Source organism: Panthera onca, chromosome B2 (assembly GCF_046562875.1).
Source record: "Panthera onca isolate mPanOnc1 chromosome B2, mPanOnc1 haplotype 2, whole genome shotgun sequence".
Taxonomy (NCBI): domain Eukaryota; kingdom Metazoa; phylum Chordata; class Mammalia; order Carnivora; family Felidae; genus Panthera; species Panthera onca.
This window is the reverse complement of record NC_138343.1, coordinates 138,990,995-139,007,260: the sequence shown is the minus strand read 5'-3', so window position 1 is coordinate 139,007,260 and position 16,266 is coordinate 138,990,995. Positions and strand designations below refer to the sequence as shown.

At 41.7% G+C, this 16,266-nt stretch overlaps 2 protein-coding genes across 4 annotated transcripts in view; one reads left to right on the top strand and one right to left on the bottom strand.

Moving 5' to 3' along the window:
• Positions 1-16,266, top strand: part of TFB1M (transcription factor B1, mitochondrial) — a 79,688-nt gene that overhangs the window by 52,388 nt on the left and 11,034 nt on the right. The window lies entirely within an intron of this gene.
• On the bottom strand, positions 9,057-14,965 carry CLDN20 (claudin 20). Its single transcript, XM_060616988.3, has 2 exons — positions 13,933-14,965; positions 9,057-10,707 (listed from the first exon to the last, which is right to left on the bottom strand). Exon 2 carries the CDS (start codon positions 10,602-10,604, stop codon positions 9,945-9,947), a length of 660 nt encoding a protein of 219 aa, XP_060472971.2. The 5' UTR covers positions 10,605-10,707; positions 13,933-14,965; the 3' UTR covers positions 9,057-9,944.

Genomic DNA, 16,266 nt, shown 5'->3' with positions numbered 1-16,266 from the left:
TCTTTATTTGTTGTATATCTATTACAGGTTTTTGATTTGTGGTTACCATTAGGTTCATGTATATCTTAATGTGTATAGAAGTCTGTATGAAGTTATGGTTGCTTAAGTTTGAACATATTTTAAAAGCACTAAATTTTTACTTACCCTGTCCGTGTCTTATGTATGTGATATCATATTTTACATCTTTTTATGTTGTGAAATGTGAAATCCCTTGGCTGAGTTTGGTACATATAATTGATTTTACTACTTTTGTATTTAAACCTCCATACTTTCTTAAATGATTAATCTACATTTATTAGAAGTTTGCTTTTATCTGTGAAGTTTTTTTTCCTTTCATAACTTCTTCTAGTTATGGCCTTTCCTTTCCCCTCAAGTCCCTTTAACACTTCCTATAAGGATGTTTTAGTGGCAATGATCTCTTTTAATGTTTGTTTGGGGAAACTCCTTATCTCATCTTCAATTCTGAATAAAAATCCTGCTGGATAGTATCCCCGCTTGCAGGTTTTTTCCTTTCAGCACTTTGAATGTATCTGCCAAAGTCTTATGGGATTTCCCTTGTATGTAACTGTGTTTTCTCATGCTACTTTTAAAATTCTCTCTTTATTGTTACTTTTTTTACATTTTAATTATTTTGTGCCTTGGTGTGGACATCCTTGGGTTAATCTTGTTAGGGGTTTTCTGTGCTTTCTGGATCCAGATGTCTCTTTCCTTTTCTGGGTTAGGCAAGGTGTTTCAGCTGTTATTTCTTCAAATAAGAGTTCTGCCTTTTTATATTTTCTCCTCCTAGGATCCCTACGATGCAGTTGTTAATACAGTTGATGATGTCTCTGAGTTCCTTAACATGCTCTCATTTTTTATTCTTTTTTTGTTTTGCTGTTCAGCTTAATTGCTTTCCATTGCCCCATCTTCTGGATCACTGATCCATTCTTCTGCCTCCCCTGATCTGCTGTTGGTTCCTTCTAGTGTGTTTTTTTAATTCTACTTATTGAGTTCCCCATCTCTGGTTCTGTTTTACATTTTCTCTTTGTTGAAGTTCTTAGTTTATCCATTCTTTTTTCAAGTCCAGTATCTTTATGACCATTCCTCTTATTTTTTTATCAGGCATTTTGCTTATCTTTGCTCATTTAGCTCCTTTGCTGTGATTTTTGTCCTGTTCTTTCATTTGGGACACACTCCTGACTCTTTGTTTCTGTCTAACTTTGTTTCTGTGTATTAGGGAAGTCAGCTACATCTCCCAGCCTTGAAAGAAGTGGCCTTGCATAGAAGAGGTCATGTGATGCCCTGTAGCACAGTGCGCCCTGGGCACCAGAAGCAGGTGCTCCAGGGGCGTCTCCTATGTGGACGGCATGCACCGTGCTATCGTGGCTGAGCCACGTTTGTCTTCAGCCCAGTCAGCTGCAGTGACCCACTTTCGTGTGCTGTGGGTGTGTTGGACAGCGTTTGGTCCTTGTGCTCTTGAGGTGCCCGTCTGAGGATTACCTGGGCTTGTAGGTGGGTAAAGTCAGTGATCAGACTAGGTGTTTGCAGTCAGCCTCTGCCGCAGCTGCGGGCCCACTGAATGGCAAGGCTCTGTCCCTGCGTAGCCAGCGAAAAGGCTCAGCTACTGCAGCTGGACGCCGTGCTGTGTGGGCTTTCCTCTCCCTCTCCCCGGGGCAGGTGGCACTTTTGGAGTGGCCCCGAGCCCTGCCAGGGCTGCTTGCAGTGTGTGGCAGGGCAGGAGCCGCTTTGGAGGGATGCCTGCCACGGCGGGCAGGTTAGATGGGGCCAGTCCACAGGAGCACACGAGGGGACAGGGTACAGCACTAGCTAGACAGGTGGGGAGTGTTCGTGCTGGTTCCCGCAAAAGTCTGGCTAGCTAGGCCAAGAGCAGGGATGAGAAATGGTGTTTGCCAGCGCTTTGTTCTCGGGGAGGTCTTCTGAAGACCCCTGCCCCTCTAGTGCACGTTTGAGATTCGTAAGTAAATCTCCTGCACATATTCCATGGGCACTTCTCAAGCTCCTGGTGTTGTGCTGTGCTTGGGTGGAGCTGTTTAATATGCTGGCTCTTTAAGGGTGGGGACTCAGTTTCCTATGTCCTCTTGCTCTCCTGGAGTTAATCCCACTGATTTTTAAGGTACCCAGAGTTAAGCCCCGCTGATTTTAAAAGCTCCCTAAGTTAAGCGTCGCTGGTTTTCAAGGCCAGATGCAGTGGGTGCTTGTGTTCCCTGTGCTGGGGTATCTGGTGTCCGGTGTGATCTCCCTTGTCCCTGCTCTCTCCTGTGGTCAGTGTCACTGGGGGTTTGGTTCCCAACCACAGCTCTGTTCCTCCTCCCGTTTCCAGTGTTGCCTCCGCTGTGATTAGCTGCAAGATCTGTTCTGCTGTCGTCAGGTCCTATTTAGGGGTAGTCACACAGATGTACCTGTTATCTGTTGTGTCCATGGATGAGGTGAGCCAGGGGTGGTCTTCCTCCACCGCCCTCTTCGGTCCTCCTCTTTCCACATTTTTAAGAGATCCTGTTTTGGCAGTGTTACTTGTGATGAATCATCTGTGGAAAATAGTTGGATATTAAACAAGACTGTTACTATTACATGCTAATTACAGAAACAGAGTTTCTCTGCCAAAAATAAAAATCAATAAAGTGGTGTCTGTTTTAGCAAAACTACTACTGGATGAGTTACTATAGGATATATATTATAGAAACTCGTCTATTTCTTTGTCGGATGTGTATTGAGTGGAAAGGCCAGGCTGGGGCGGGGGCGGAGGGGGCGGTTGGTGATGCCTGAAAGATGAAAGGGATAGGAGCACCGTCAGACATGGAGTCTGCCATCAGGGAGTTTACAGCTGGCGAGGAACAGATTTCTTCTTGCTTGCCGAAACTCTCAAGAATAAAGTCGTATAAAGTTTCATTTGAGATTCATTAAGGAAAGTAGCATGAAAAAAATTGTATTATATGGTTTTTTGGATCGAGATGATATATTTAGAATGGGGCCCCAACCAGTAGTGTTAGCCCTCCTTGTCCATCTTGAAGCGTGGTCTGAGAAGTCTCCATAGTCTCTGCTACCACCATCCACTTCCTTGGCCATGTTGTCCACCACAGTTAACTGAGCTTTGGGGTGACTGTAGGAATTCAGTCCTTCTTCCCTCCTATAATAGTTTTCAGCTTTTTCTAAGTCAGGCTCAGAAAACTCATTCTCAGTACCACCTCCCTTTAGCATCTCAAGTTTTCAGACGTTGTAAATGGTTTCTTCCAAAATAATAGATCCTGTTAGATCCCAGACAGGACCCAATGACTGGAGATGTGTTATAGGTCATCATCAGGTTTAATTTATTTGTGCTTTCAGGTATTTTCTATCCTAGAACAGATGGCCATTGTAATGAAGAAAACCAGTTGACCATATAGCTTTCTTTCTTCTCATAATGCACATATGAGTGTATATAACATTTTGAATAGTGTAGGACCCCAATGTATCAGAAACAAAGATCTTTACTTTTAGGCTTTTATACTTAGGGTTCTGACCACAGTCCAGAATCTTGAAGCTATTTAAATTTTACCAAGTGTTTCTTAAGGTGGATTTTAGAATCTTTTTAATGGAAAGTTTTTCTTTGTTTTAGTTACTTAGTTGAGGGCATTTTTAGAGGTTGTTATCAACCTTATCCTTGATTTTGCGGTAAGATACACATGCAGTTAGGTAATGTTCTTTCCTCAAGGATTAAGGCCTCATGAAAATATTTATTATTTGAAAAAAAACTAGCTATGTTTTTGGTTCACTTTATTGAGGAATGTTTGCTTTTTGACAAATTAAACATATTCATAGCAGTTTTCTTGAGATGCTTTTCATCATGTTATAAATATTACATGCAAGGAATTTATTTGTAATCTAGGAAAACAGCTATCAAAGAGGAGAGAGACTGTATTATGATAAAGGAAAATAGTAAATCAAATGATTAAATTTTGGTTCTAAGAGAATTCTCTGCTGCTCTGAAGTAGTTGTACTATTTAGCAGATCGGGACTATTCTGAGGAAAGCCAGAAAACATTTGACTGATGGATGGTTGCACTGAACAAATAAAAAAAAAATTTTATTTTCTTAAGAAAGGAGAAGAATCTTCTAGAGAAGGTAAAATAATGGCACAAGCCTAACCCTATGGCTAAACCTTTCTGAATACAAGAGGAGAAAGTCATAAACACAAATAACTCATAACACAAGTGAAAAAAAGTGCTAAAATAGAGGTACAGGCAGGTTCGCTGGGGAGTCCAGAGAGGGGGGTTAATTCTCTATAGATGCTCAAAGAAGTTTCCTAAGTCAGTACTTCTTCTTAACCAACCCTGAGAATTAGATACGAGAATTTCTTTTGTGATATTTCAAGAACGTATTTATACCACCTTAGAATTTTTCTGGAGAATCTGTAATCCCTCCTGGTTATTGGTCTTTAGACAAACCAACTTAATCGAGGCAAGGCTTTTACTTCCATGAACTAGAATAATCCTGTTCAGAATAGTTGACCTAAATTCTTGTCAAACTCATTATTTTTATTAACTTCTCTAGGCCCCAAAATTTGAACCCAAAATTCTTTTCTGTCTACAGAAAATGCAACTTCCCAGGTTAGATTCATAAAATTTGTCAAATTGACTTACTCTAGTGTTTCTTAAACTTCTGGAGTTTTTAGTGAATAGAGTTAAGTCAGAATTTTTAAAATTTTGTATTTTCATTTCACTATTGAGTTCATAAAATTATTTTACCAATTACAAGACAAAATGTTTTACGGTGCAGATTCACAATTGAAAAATGCTTCCATGAGCAAATAAAGCTTATTTAAGTTTTTCAAGCTGACATTTTTAAACCCTGAAGAATCCACGTATTTCTGGAGTTCTACAGTAATTTTTTTGAGCCGATCTGCACATTAATCAAATTTGAGAAATACTAAGCTATTAGCTAGACCCTCAAAATTCTGTGTCATTTTTTTTTTCTTTTTAAAATTTTGGTCATGGGGCTTCTAATCTAACATACTCCCAACAGAATGGATAGGCTTTGGGTCTTAACCACTATGCTATCCTCAAACCTAGGTAGGTCGCTTGGATAGAAATTGAGAATTGCAATGGGCTCGTTTGATTAATGTGATAGAGGCAGCATACTCTGGCGGAATAAACAGAAGTATTTTTTTATATGCTTTTTTTTATTTTTATTTTTGAAAGAGAGCAAGTGCAAGCAGGGCGGGGGCGGAGAGAGAGAGAGGGAGACAGAGGGTCTGCAGCGGGCTCTGCACAAAAGCCGGATGCTGGGCTCAAACTCATGCACTGCAGGATCACGACCTGAGTTGAAGTCAGACGATGCTTAACCGACTGAGCCACCCAGGTGCCCCTAGAGGTATTTTAAAGGAAACTAGATGTACTGGAATTCCAGTGTCCCTAATGACAAGAACTCGGTCAGGTCAATAGGCTGAATTTTAATATATCCCAAATTGGGGCAGTCATGTCACCCTTGAAGGATTGTTTTGAGAAGTAATGTGAAGTAATGCATTTGGAGGCAGTCAGTGGAAGGTCACTGTTATTCTGATTATAAACAACTATTTATGGACTAAGTTGGTATATCCTGATACACATTTTAATTTTTAAGACTTTCATATAGTTTATATCTAATTTTGCCTATTAGGAGTACTGCGTGTGGAGCAAGTTACCCCTGTATGGGACAGATTTAAAGCATATTGTCAATACAATTTTAGAAGAATTAACGACGATATACCCGTGACATTATAAAGAAAAGGTCACGACTTGAGGCATCCATGCCTGACCTTTGAGGACCACATTTTAGAAGCTTTCAGCCATCCTTGCTGACAGCTATTGAGGCCTTGACTTCTTTGTGAAGTAATCTTGATCTTCGTAAAATGGGTGGATTCACGTAAGAAAGCCATTTTTTCATGCCTTTGTGTATTTTGAAATCAGATAGTGAGGATGTTATTTCTGTTGAATATTGCCCTATATTTGAGAACCCTGTGGACATATTTTTCTACTTAACTAATACTCTTCTGTGTTAGGTCTGATTTCCTGGAATTAGGGACTGAGATGAGAATTTTTATGAAAGTGCCGTATTGAGTGTTCTCAGAAGAAGGGTGAGGGAAGCAGGGTAAAGCAAGGGGGGGCAGAAAAGCTAAGCAGGAATATTGTGCCTGGACACCAGCGTCAGCCTGGTCCCACTGGGTCAGAGGGTAGCGGGGAGAGGGGGAGCAATGGGGCACAAACTGTCCCACAGACTCAGTCGAGGGAATGGCATGTTCTACACGTGTGTGGTCAGTCTTTGGCTCACGGCCACCTCCTAGGAGCAGTGGTGCCCTAGTCTACCAAGGGAGGCAATTCCGCACGTGTGAGCTGGTAGCGCCCTGCACTCACAGCAGCTGGGGACGGACGCACAGCCCAGTGGGAGCTTAGGCAGCACCCCCGGCAGCCTCTCTAGCCTCTGTAGGCACCTGCCCGAGACCGCCGTCAGACGCCTCATGTGGCCTTCTGTGCCTTGGTTGCTCCAAGTTCTAAACTAAGTTTCATACGTGATTCCTTTAGTAGCCTTCAAACAGGATTATTTAATAGCATCCTCTCTCTCTTCTTTGTAACTTTAGTCTTTCACCTTTATCATTGTGTTTGTTCTTATTATGCCGGCAATTTTATCGTTAAGTAGCCTCAAATTCTTTTTGAGAGTGAGTCTAAAATAAAAATAAACGTGTAAACTAAAATCCAGTTTTATAATTAAAGTACAAGAGTCCTTCTTAAAAATCAAGTTAGTGTTGGATAGAAACAAGATATTTATTATTACAATTTACCTTCATACAAGTTATGTTTTTATAACTACTCCAAGAATAAAATAAACAAGAAGTATTATAAGCCCAATGAAGGAAGAAACAAAATTGCATTTTTGCAGGTGACCCATTCATGTATGTATAAAGTGCAGTGAAGTGAATTAAAAAATTATCGGAGGTAATGAAGAGATCGCAACAGGTTCACAGGATTATAGCCTATGATACAAATCTCAAAAGTCAGTACAGTGAATTTATGCTAAAGCCTTGTAGCTAAAAATATGGTAGTAAAAGATGTAATGAGAAAACATTGAATCCAGAAGTGGATCTGTCTATACCCCAGCCTGTGCCTGCCCATGTGTAGGTAGTGTGCTGATAACCCTTTCACCTGCCCATGTTGTTGCCCAGATTACTCGCTGATTTCTTCAGTCATAACACATACACACACACACACACACATACATACATACATACATACATACATACATATACGTATATATCTGCTCTGTAGGTAAAATAAGCAGGACATTCTGAGGCTTTCTGGTGTTTTCTTTTGGTTTGGTAACTTTATTATTTTCTTTAAAATGAATGTTTAAATAGAATTCAAATACATTAGATCAGGGTTTTTCAACCTGCTCACAATTGACATTTTTGGCTAGAAAATTCTTTGTTGCCCAGGCATTGTAGGGTATTTCATAGCATTTCTGGCCTCCGCCCACTGGGTCCCAGTACCGCTACCCCAGCTGTGATGACCAAAGCCGGCCCCCGGCGCTGCCCTGTGTCCTCTGCAGGCTCCACCCACCCCGCTTTGGAAAATGCTGGTGTAGACCAAGAAAGCCCCGAGCGTGCTTACCGCCCCCTGCCCCTTCAAATGCTGTGTGCACATCCTGTCATTGAATCCTTACAGCCCCTGTGTGCGTAGGTGCCATTCTATCCTCATTTTCACAGGAGGGAACCCAGACCTAGATTCAGTAACACGCGCCGCGCAGCCTTGTGCCCTGCGTGAGCTGGCAGGCACCTGGTCTGACTCCAGGGCCAGTGCCCTCCGGTTGAATCCCATCTCTCCGCTTACCAGCTGCCTGCCGTTGGGCAGGTGAGGTACCGTACTTTCCCCTGGTTCAGTTGTCCTCTGTGCTAGGAATAGTGCCTGCCTCCTAGAGACCTCCTGAGGTTTAAACCAGTCCGTGTACGTCCCGGAAGGACTGGCACGTCCTCGTAAGCGCTGTAGGCAAGTTACGGAGGCTACAAAGGTAAAAACGGTACCTTGTCTCAGAGTCTAGTCGGAGATGCAATAACTTGTTTGAATAGACCGTATTCCCAGAGAGTACAGGGCTGGAAGCAGCGACCCTCAGGGAGTCAGGAGTGGGGTCACAAAGGAGGTCCCGCGTGAACCCCGAAGGAGGAGTCGGAGCGTGGGCGGGCAAGGAAGGGGTGAGTGTGGGAGGTTTCCGGGTGGAGGAATGCAGCAGGGATGCGGTCTGGAGGGACGGAGGGACTCCGAGCCATTTCATCGTTGCTGTGTCCAGTCTGGATAGAATTCGGCCATTATTTGTAGGAAATGGCTGCTTTTCTGGAGTTCAGAACATCCCTGTGCCTATTTAAGAAGAAAACATTCTAGAGCAAAATAAAAATTATTTTTTGGAGTATGTATAGACTTATATAGAACACATACGGTGAACTTTTAGCATGGGACTATCAGGTACAGAAACTGCATATAAAACCAGTCCCAGTAAGCAAAAGGAGAGAGATACAGGTGCCAAACCAATCTGGTCACATTAATTTGCATAAAAATACTTTTTACCAGTTATTTTTAGTATACATGTGTTTAGAAAATATTTTGACCCTCCAAAAGAAATCCATACTTTAAGCTTCTGTTTAAATATGTCTTTTCCTAATTCCCGGATGAAATGATACCTTTCCATTTTAGCCATCCTATTAATGGCCAATGACACTGTTACAGAAGAGAGTGAGTAAACTAGGTATAAAACGTGTTAGTCTCTACTTCTGTAGGCACAAATGAAAAATATGTAGTCACCTAAAAGATACTCTTCACACTTCCTGAGTTACTGATGTGCAAAGAAATGATCCTTTTTCCCCCTTTACCACTTTATGGTGAGCAATGACTAAGCCTAAATTACATGAATTATTAGAAACAATAGTGGGCCTTGTCCCCTTTGTGCATTAGAAAATCCAGTTTTTATTTTCTTGTTAAGATATTTGGATTACATATCACAAATTAACTTGCATTTTTAAAGTATTCTTTATACTTTAATTTTTGTTCTGTTTACTACTGGAAGCAGCTCATTTATAAGAGAACAGCAATGTTTTCGTTAACGTGAATCAAACTTGAGAAAAAAACGACAACTTAAAGTAACTTCTATCATCCAGATACTCATCAGTGAGAGGGAAGACTCTGGGTTGTAGGATAAATGAATGGAATCTGGAGCATCCTCTTGCTAGCAGCAGAAGACGGCACTTCTTAAGCATTCTAAGTAAAGCAAACTGTTATTATTGTCACTTACTTTGTACTTAATGCCTTCCAATCCTGGAGATTTCAGTTTGCGCTTGATTTGGTTTTGCTTTGCTGTGGTAGCATTTACCAGTTTCTCTTCCTTAGTTCTGCCTGCCTAATCTTTGTATAGCCTATCACTGGCTCTTGGACACGTACGTAGATATTTTCTAAAATGAAAAAGGAAGCAGGGAGGTCACGGTAGGTGGGAAGCTGGGGAGGCTGGTTTGGGCAACACTTAAGAGAGATGGACATCTCTTCTTTCCCTCATGGTCAAAGAGCAGGCTTGAAAACAGAAGCAAGTCCCTGTGGTTACCAACAGCCAGCAAAAGCAGATGATACCCTGGATTAACACAGAGAAAGGCGCTTTTTTATACTTGGCAATTTAGTTCTTTTATAAAATCCAACTAAATAACAATTCAGAAGATGTGTCAACAGTTTATCTTAAAAGGAAAAAAACCCCATCAATTGTCTTATAAAACAGAACCTCTTTCAGTTACAAACCACTGGATAAAACATGAAAAAAGGAATGGAAGAATAATCTTAAAACGGATCTAATTGCACACAATAGTTTGTTGGCATTTTAAATGACCTCATTTATAGTTTTCCTCTAAAGCGAAAAGACGAAAGCCACAGCAGGCACCTAAACATTCCGTACGCGTTACACGGTCATTTACACGTAATCTTTGAGGTTGTACGCGGAGCTGCCCTCTGGCTGCATGGCGGAGGTATGCCGCTGCTTGGCTGCAAAGAGCCAAGCTTCCGGAGCCTTTTTCATACAGGAAGTGCAGAAAATCATGCCGGAGACGAACAACAGCGCGGCCGAAATGAATCCGAGGTAGACGGCTCCTCCGGGCTCATGTTTGTTGCTTTCTGGAACCGTCAGGTCCAGGAAGTTTGCTATGATCTCCTTTGTGTACCACACGGTTGGGATTAAACCAGAGACCCCTGCAGCCATGAAGCAGACTCCTCCGGCAAAGGAAGCGTGGCTCTTTGTGTCTCCGTCCCCTCCTAAGCGAGTGCATTTCATCCCCACTGTGGAAGTGCAGATCCCCAACGCGGACAGGACACAGGCCAGGACCATGGTGGCCCGTGCGGCCTGCACGTGGATGGGGAGGGACAGAATGGAGTACTTGAGGGTGCAGCTGAACATCCCGGTGCTGTACCACGTGCAGTCCATCCACAGCCCCTGCAGCTGCACGACGGCCGTGATGATGTTGGAGCCCGAATCCACGTTCACCTTCCAGTTGGGCAGCAGAGTGGCCGTGAGCACTCCAGACACCCCAGATAGAGCCAGGACGAAGGCCAGGAGCTGGAGACCCGCGGACGCCATGACGTTACCTTATCTTGGTCCCCCGTTACCTGCTGCTTGATTATGATGGCCCCTGGTCAAAACCGTAATGCTGTCTGTGCGGCAGAGAACCACGTAACAAAGGCTAGGGAAGGAAGACAAACCGGGATTAAAAGAAAGGATAACGAAAAGGCTTACGTTTCCACGTACGGTGGGAGCAGGAACACATTTGAATGGGCCTCGCAGTAGATGAGGACACTCCAGCCCAAGAGAAAAGCTCACGCCAGGCCCTCAGAGACTACCGGTCATTCTCCTGAGTGCGGATGGGTGGTTCTCGAAAAGTGGCCACTTTGTTCTTTTTAGAATTTAAACTGTGCTAAAGTCTATGTTGATGCCTTCTTGGGAGATTTTGACATACCGAATTCCAGTTGTAGGATCTGATAAAGAATTTTAATAGCTTACAGGTTTTTTTAAACCCTATGATTTCTAATTAAAATACTTAATAGGTAATAAGGGAGAAATGAATAGTTGAAGCCCACCTCTTAAAAATGGTTTCTAGGGGCACCTGGGTGGTTCCGTCGGTTAAGCGTCTAACTTCAGCTCAGGTCATGATCTCACCATTTGTGGGTTTGAGCCCCATCTCGGGCTCTGTGCTAACAGCTCAGAGCCTGGGAGCCTGCTTCAGATTCTGTGTCTCCCTCCCTCTTTGCCCCTCCCCTGCTCACACTCTGTCTCTCTGTTTCTCTCTCAAAAATAAAAACATTTTTAAAAATTAAAAACTGACTTATAAATCTTAGAAGAGTTTTAAGTATTCAAAAAATGATTTTATTTAAAAAATATTCATTAAGCACTTACCATGTGCCAGACACATAACCCAAGTAAACTGTTTAAGGAGGAAAGGAAATTCGTGGAAAGAAGTTAAAGCCACAGGCATGATTATCCCTAATTTCCTGTTAATAAACTTTTACGAAATCCTTATCTAGGTTAGCACTCGTTTCACTGCAGGTGCAAGACGCTCAGTGCAGGAACAATTAGGCCAGTGTCTTTTGCTTGTGAGAATGTGAGATCCTTTCTAGCTGGGACCAGAATCCTTCCCTGACCCAGATGAAGTAGTCTGCCGTAAAACCGGTTGTTCTGACGGATTCGGTAGTGACCTTGAATCTTGAAAGTACATGCCAGAAATAACCACATCCTTTGTTGTATGTGAAAGAATACCAAAAATAATTTAACATTTTCTTAAGAAGAGAGTAAAGACCGCACCGAATTTGTGGCTTGGCTGTGCTTTACCCTGGCAGTAATTACTGCCTTCTTCGAGGGAAGTCTAATGGTTTCTGAAATACAGTAATAACTTTTTTTGTGTTTCTGAATCAGTTTTTGAATGACGTATTAGGGTGGCTCTGTCACGATTCACATATTTTACAAAAGGCAGTGTGGGGCTCTGAATCCAAAATACTGGGCTCATATCTTCACTTTCCAGAACCTCTCTCTGCTTTAGTATTTTCTTCTGGAAAATAGGATTATAGTATGTATATCAAAGAGTTAAATGCATTTAAGGGCTTAGAGAACAATATCCAACACCTAAAAAGTACTCCATACATTATAATCAACACTGTGATTAGCATGCTGTTTTCTGTCATGTGACAGTTGCTATTTAATAACATTTGAAATATTTTTTCTTTTCTCTCTTCCTTCATCGAACTGATTTATTTTTGTAGAATCTTAGAGCTGAACCAAACCATAGATATAACTGTGCGTCATCAATTTTCCCGATTGGGAAGGACACTGAGGTGGTAAACCCCCCAAGGCCACGCAGGTCTCAGCAACGGTGTCCGGTGTTCCCGCCTCTCCCACCATCACCCCAGTACTCAAGTGTGAGATGCTCTCCGTGTGCCTCCGGGGAAGCACAGAAAACGCTACATCTGCAGGCAGAGAACGCCATTAACTGTCAATTTTATCCACTCCCTGTCCCACAAAGGGAAAAAAAAAAAAAAAAAAACCACTTCACAAGACATTAATGGGGCAAATAGCTTAGTCTCAGAGACTCATCCAAGGAGGTTGATGCCTGGCTTTTGTAAAATATCTGAAGTAATACTAATCCGTGCCTATATCAGAAGTACAAACTTAACATAGTTATAGCATCGGTTCTCTAAGAAGTTAAATCCTGGACTGTCTAAATTTGCTTCGTATATTTTTGTTCATAGCTTTAAAATATGACAAACTTAGGAAAGGGTTTCCCTGAAACTTTAAATCCTTAAGCATCAGACTTACAGACACATCAGAGTACTTCGGCTTTTGGCATAGCCGTACGGTTCGCTTCTGTTTTCCAAACCTCTTTTCATACCTGATACTAAAATAGCACAGAATAAAGTTTCTAGGAAAAAAAAAAAAATAAATGAAGCACATGTTTATAGTTTCATAATAGCTGTTTTCAGGTTTGGGTTTTAACATTTCAGATTCCAGGCAGTTCCCTAAATTACCGCCTTCCCAGACCTTTGTCAGCTTATGGTTTCTTCGGCATCGAGATTGCTGTTAACATGCTCTAAGAGCATCTCATTTCCCTCTTTATTTTTACTTGGGTTGAGTAACCTTCATGTGTTGATCAATCTATGCTCAGCTTCCCAATTATAACCTTTTTCTTCCCGTTAACCAATACATTTTATAAATTTCAGTGTAATTCAGGCTTGCAGACAGCTTGTTCATCTTAATTAACACGTACTGGCAGTGATAAATTACAGACAGCCAGAATCAGCGTAAACAATATGACATTGCATTCAGCTAGCATAGTGCCTGCTCACTGTTGAATATCGGATCTTAAATGCTTTCTTCTGCACGGAGCACTTCTGCAGAAAAAATTTGTTCTCCACAATGAAGGTCACTATTTCTGTTCCTTTTGTAAAAACATACTGGCATCTTAGCTATATTGCTATGAATTTTCTTTTCCTCTCCAGCCACAAGTATGATACAGTTTGTGGCCTGTTCTCTCACATTGCTATCTCGTAAGTAAGTACGGAATGAAAGCATACTTTATTTCCGTGGTGGTGGTGGTGGTGGTGGTGGAATACAGGGAAATCCAGCAGAAGCAGCAGAGGGATTGCATGTAAAAACTTAGTTCTAAATACACAGGTCTCTCAGGGCTCCAGAATACACTGCTTGCAGAACAGAGCCTGTGAGTGTTAACTTTATGGACTTACTTGCCAACAGAAAGTCTGCAGTGGATTTCATTAAAACGTAAAGTCAGTTTTCCAGACAAGATCTGTTTATAACAAAACTATTACTTTAAAAACAGACCGACAACTTACAGTTCGAACTAAACACTTAAAGGTCTCTACTTCTATTTCTGAGCGTTGTAGAAGCCTCTCATTTTCCATACCTTTTGTCAGGAGCCTTCGGTGTCTTAACCCCCTTCTGTCAGCTGTCTTCAAACGAAGCCGCTCGAGGCGGAGAAGCCACACTTGAGGCTCCCGTCCAGCCTGTGAGCGTTAGGGACAGAGCTCCGCCAAGTTAACTCGCACGTAAAGACCAACATGGGAATCTGAGGTGGAGACTGCTGATGGTGCTAGAAGATAAATACCAGGTTCCCCATCTCATTTTTTGAGCTGTGGGAGAATTAAGAAAGGAGAGGCGGGGAAGGGAGGGAGTTGTTGTTACGACAGGATTTGTCGAAACCTGAAAGCTGAAAATGCTTTTGTGTCACTGTGCAGAGGAGGAATTCTTCGCGTACTCACAAAAGGGCTTTCTTTTCCTTTAATGTTATGTTGCACTCCGCAGTTATAATTTATTTTTGAATTTTTATCTGTGTTGGAAGATAGTTTGTCATGTCCCCAATTAAAGGATATGGTCTGAAATATTTTTAACTAGATTGTGCTTTGCAAATGATAGTCAAGACGATCTTTTTATGCTGGTGCTTGTGACTCGTCTGAAATCAAGAGTCACAAAATTGGTAGCTTTCAAAAAGATGTCCAAAAGACTCTTTTCAAAATATGCATCTTTTCAATAAAAGAAAAAGGAACCCTGTTGACTAGACTCTGACCGGTAAATCTACAAGTATTTTGTGGGTCAGGGACGGGGCGTGTCCTGAATTTTCTTTTGTTATTCCTTCCACTGAGAAAGATTTCTGGAGTATAACTTAATAAATTAGAGCTTTTAGAGAATGTGAAGAAATTACACCAAAATGATGTGGAGCATATTCAATGAAATAGTGAAATCAAATATTGAGGTCCTGACACCTTGAATACAGACACATTTCATGCCTGTCGACTCTGAGTTCACATTTTACTTGCCTTCCCTGATTCTAATTCTACAAGCTATAAATTCAGAACCACTTTATAAAGAAGGTATTGTGATAATAGACTTTTTGATTTCCCGCATATTATAGCTATATCAGATGATAGCCATTTCTTTAAAACCCGTAAATAATAAAATGCACATTTTGATTATCTGGATTTTTCTTGATTTTTTGTTTTTTTGTTTCGTTTTCATCTTTTCTGAGTCTGGCATTTAGCAAGGTATTTTTCTTCTTTTAGAAATCTGATGCCTGTGGATTTGTTTTTTAACCATAGTGTTGTAATTTTAATATGTAAACTTATTTTCTTCTGTTTCATGGAAATACTTAAACAGTTCTTCACGTAAATACTGGGTGAGGAAGAGTTGAATTTCAGGCACTAACGGAACCAGCATTGTTATTTCTGCTGTATCGGAAGAAACCCACCAGATCCCTTTAGCACCTCGCCTTGTTTGCTTTTTGCCACGATTGACAGTATGGACTGACCTGTGCTGAGGCCGACCGATGGCAGGTGGAGGGGCCAGCCAGCTCCCAGCTCCGGCCTCCAGGATAAGGACGCCTTCTTTCCATTTTCAGAACATCTCTGATTACTCTTCTGCCTTGGTGGGAGCCCTTCTCCTATAAAATCTTAACTGCCTCTTCTAGAAAAACAAACTTCTGAAGTGCAAATGACTTTCACAAATTACAGACCTTTAATCAAGGTGTAGGATTCCTTGTACAAAAAGAGATGGAAACATAGAAGTTTATAGAGAAATATAACGCGTTGACCTCCTCTGCTTCCACTGTGGACATGTTGTAAGAGAAGTAACCTTTTAAGCCCAGAAGGTTTTGCAGATAAAGCTTATCTTTACCTTAGTTCATGCCTCTTCGCTGGCCCTCTCCCCTGAACACCCGGCTATATATCCAAGTGCCAATGTGACATCACTTACACACATTTCAGAGCTACCGGGACAAGGACCGGTCTTCCCCACCCCTGTTCTCCTCAGTTTCCCCACGTCCGTTGATGCCAAATTCACCCTGGCAACTGGCACGTCCCAGGTCTTAAACGCGTCCTGGATTCCATGCCCAACATCCACTTAATTAACACATCATCTTGTTTCTAAACTTCACAATAGGTCAAGAATCCCCCCACCTCTGAGCCCCTCTAACTCCCTGGCTTAAGAACCTCACACAGCAAGGATTTCTGTGTGTCCCCCGTCACTCCTGAGTCTCCTGTGCCAGGAGTAGTAAGGGCACAGGTAAGTATTTGTTGAATGAATTCAGAAGCTAGTTTTGAGTAGATAAACAAACTATACCTTTGTATGGTTAAAAGTATAATTGTATCCTTTCTAAATGAGACTGCAGTTTTAAGTCACTTTGTTCCTCTTCGGTTTTGTCATTTGGGCCTAATACTAATACCTACTGTTCATAAAACCGTTTCCT

Coding starts and splice junctions, on each gene's coding strand:
- CLDN20 (XM_060616988.3), bottom strand. CDS start 10,604: ATGGCGTCCGCGGGTCTCCAGCTCCTGGCCTTCGTCCTGGCTCTATCT.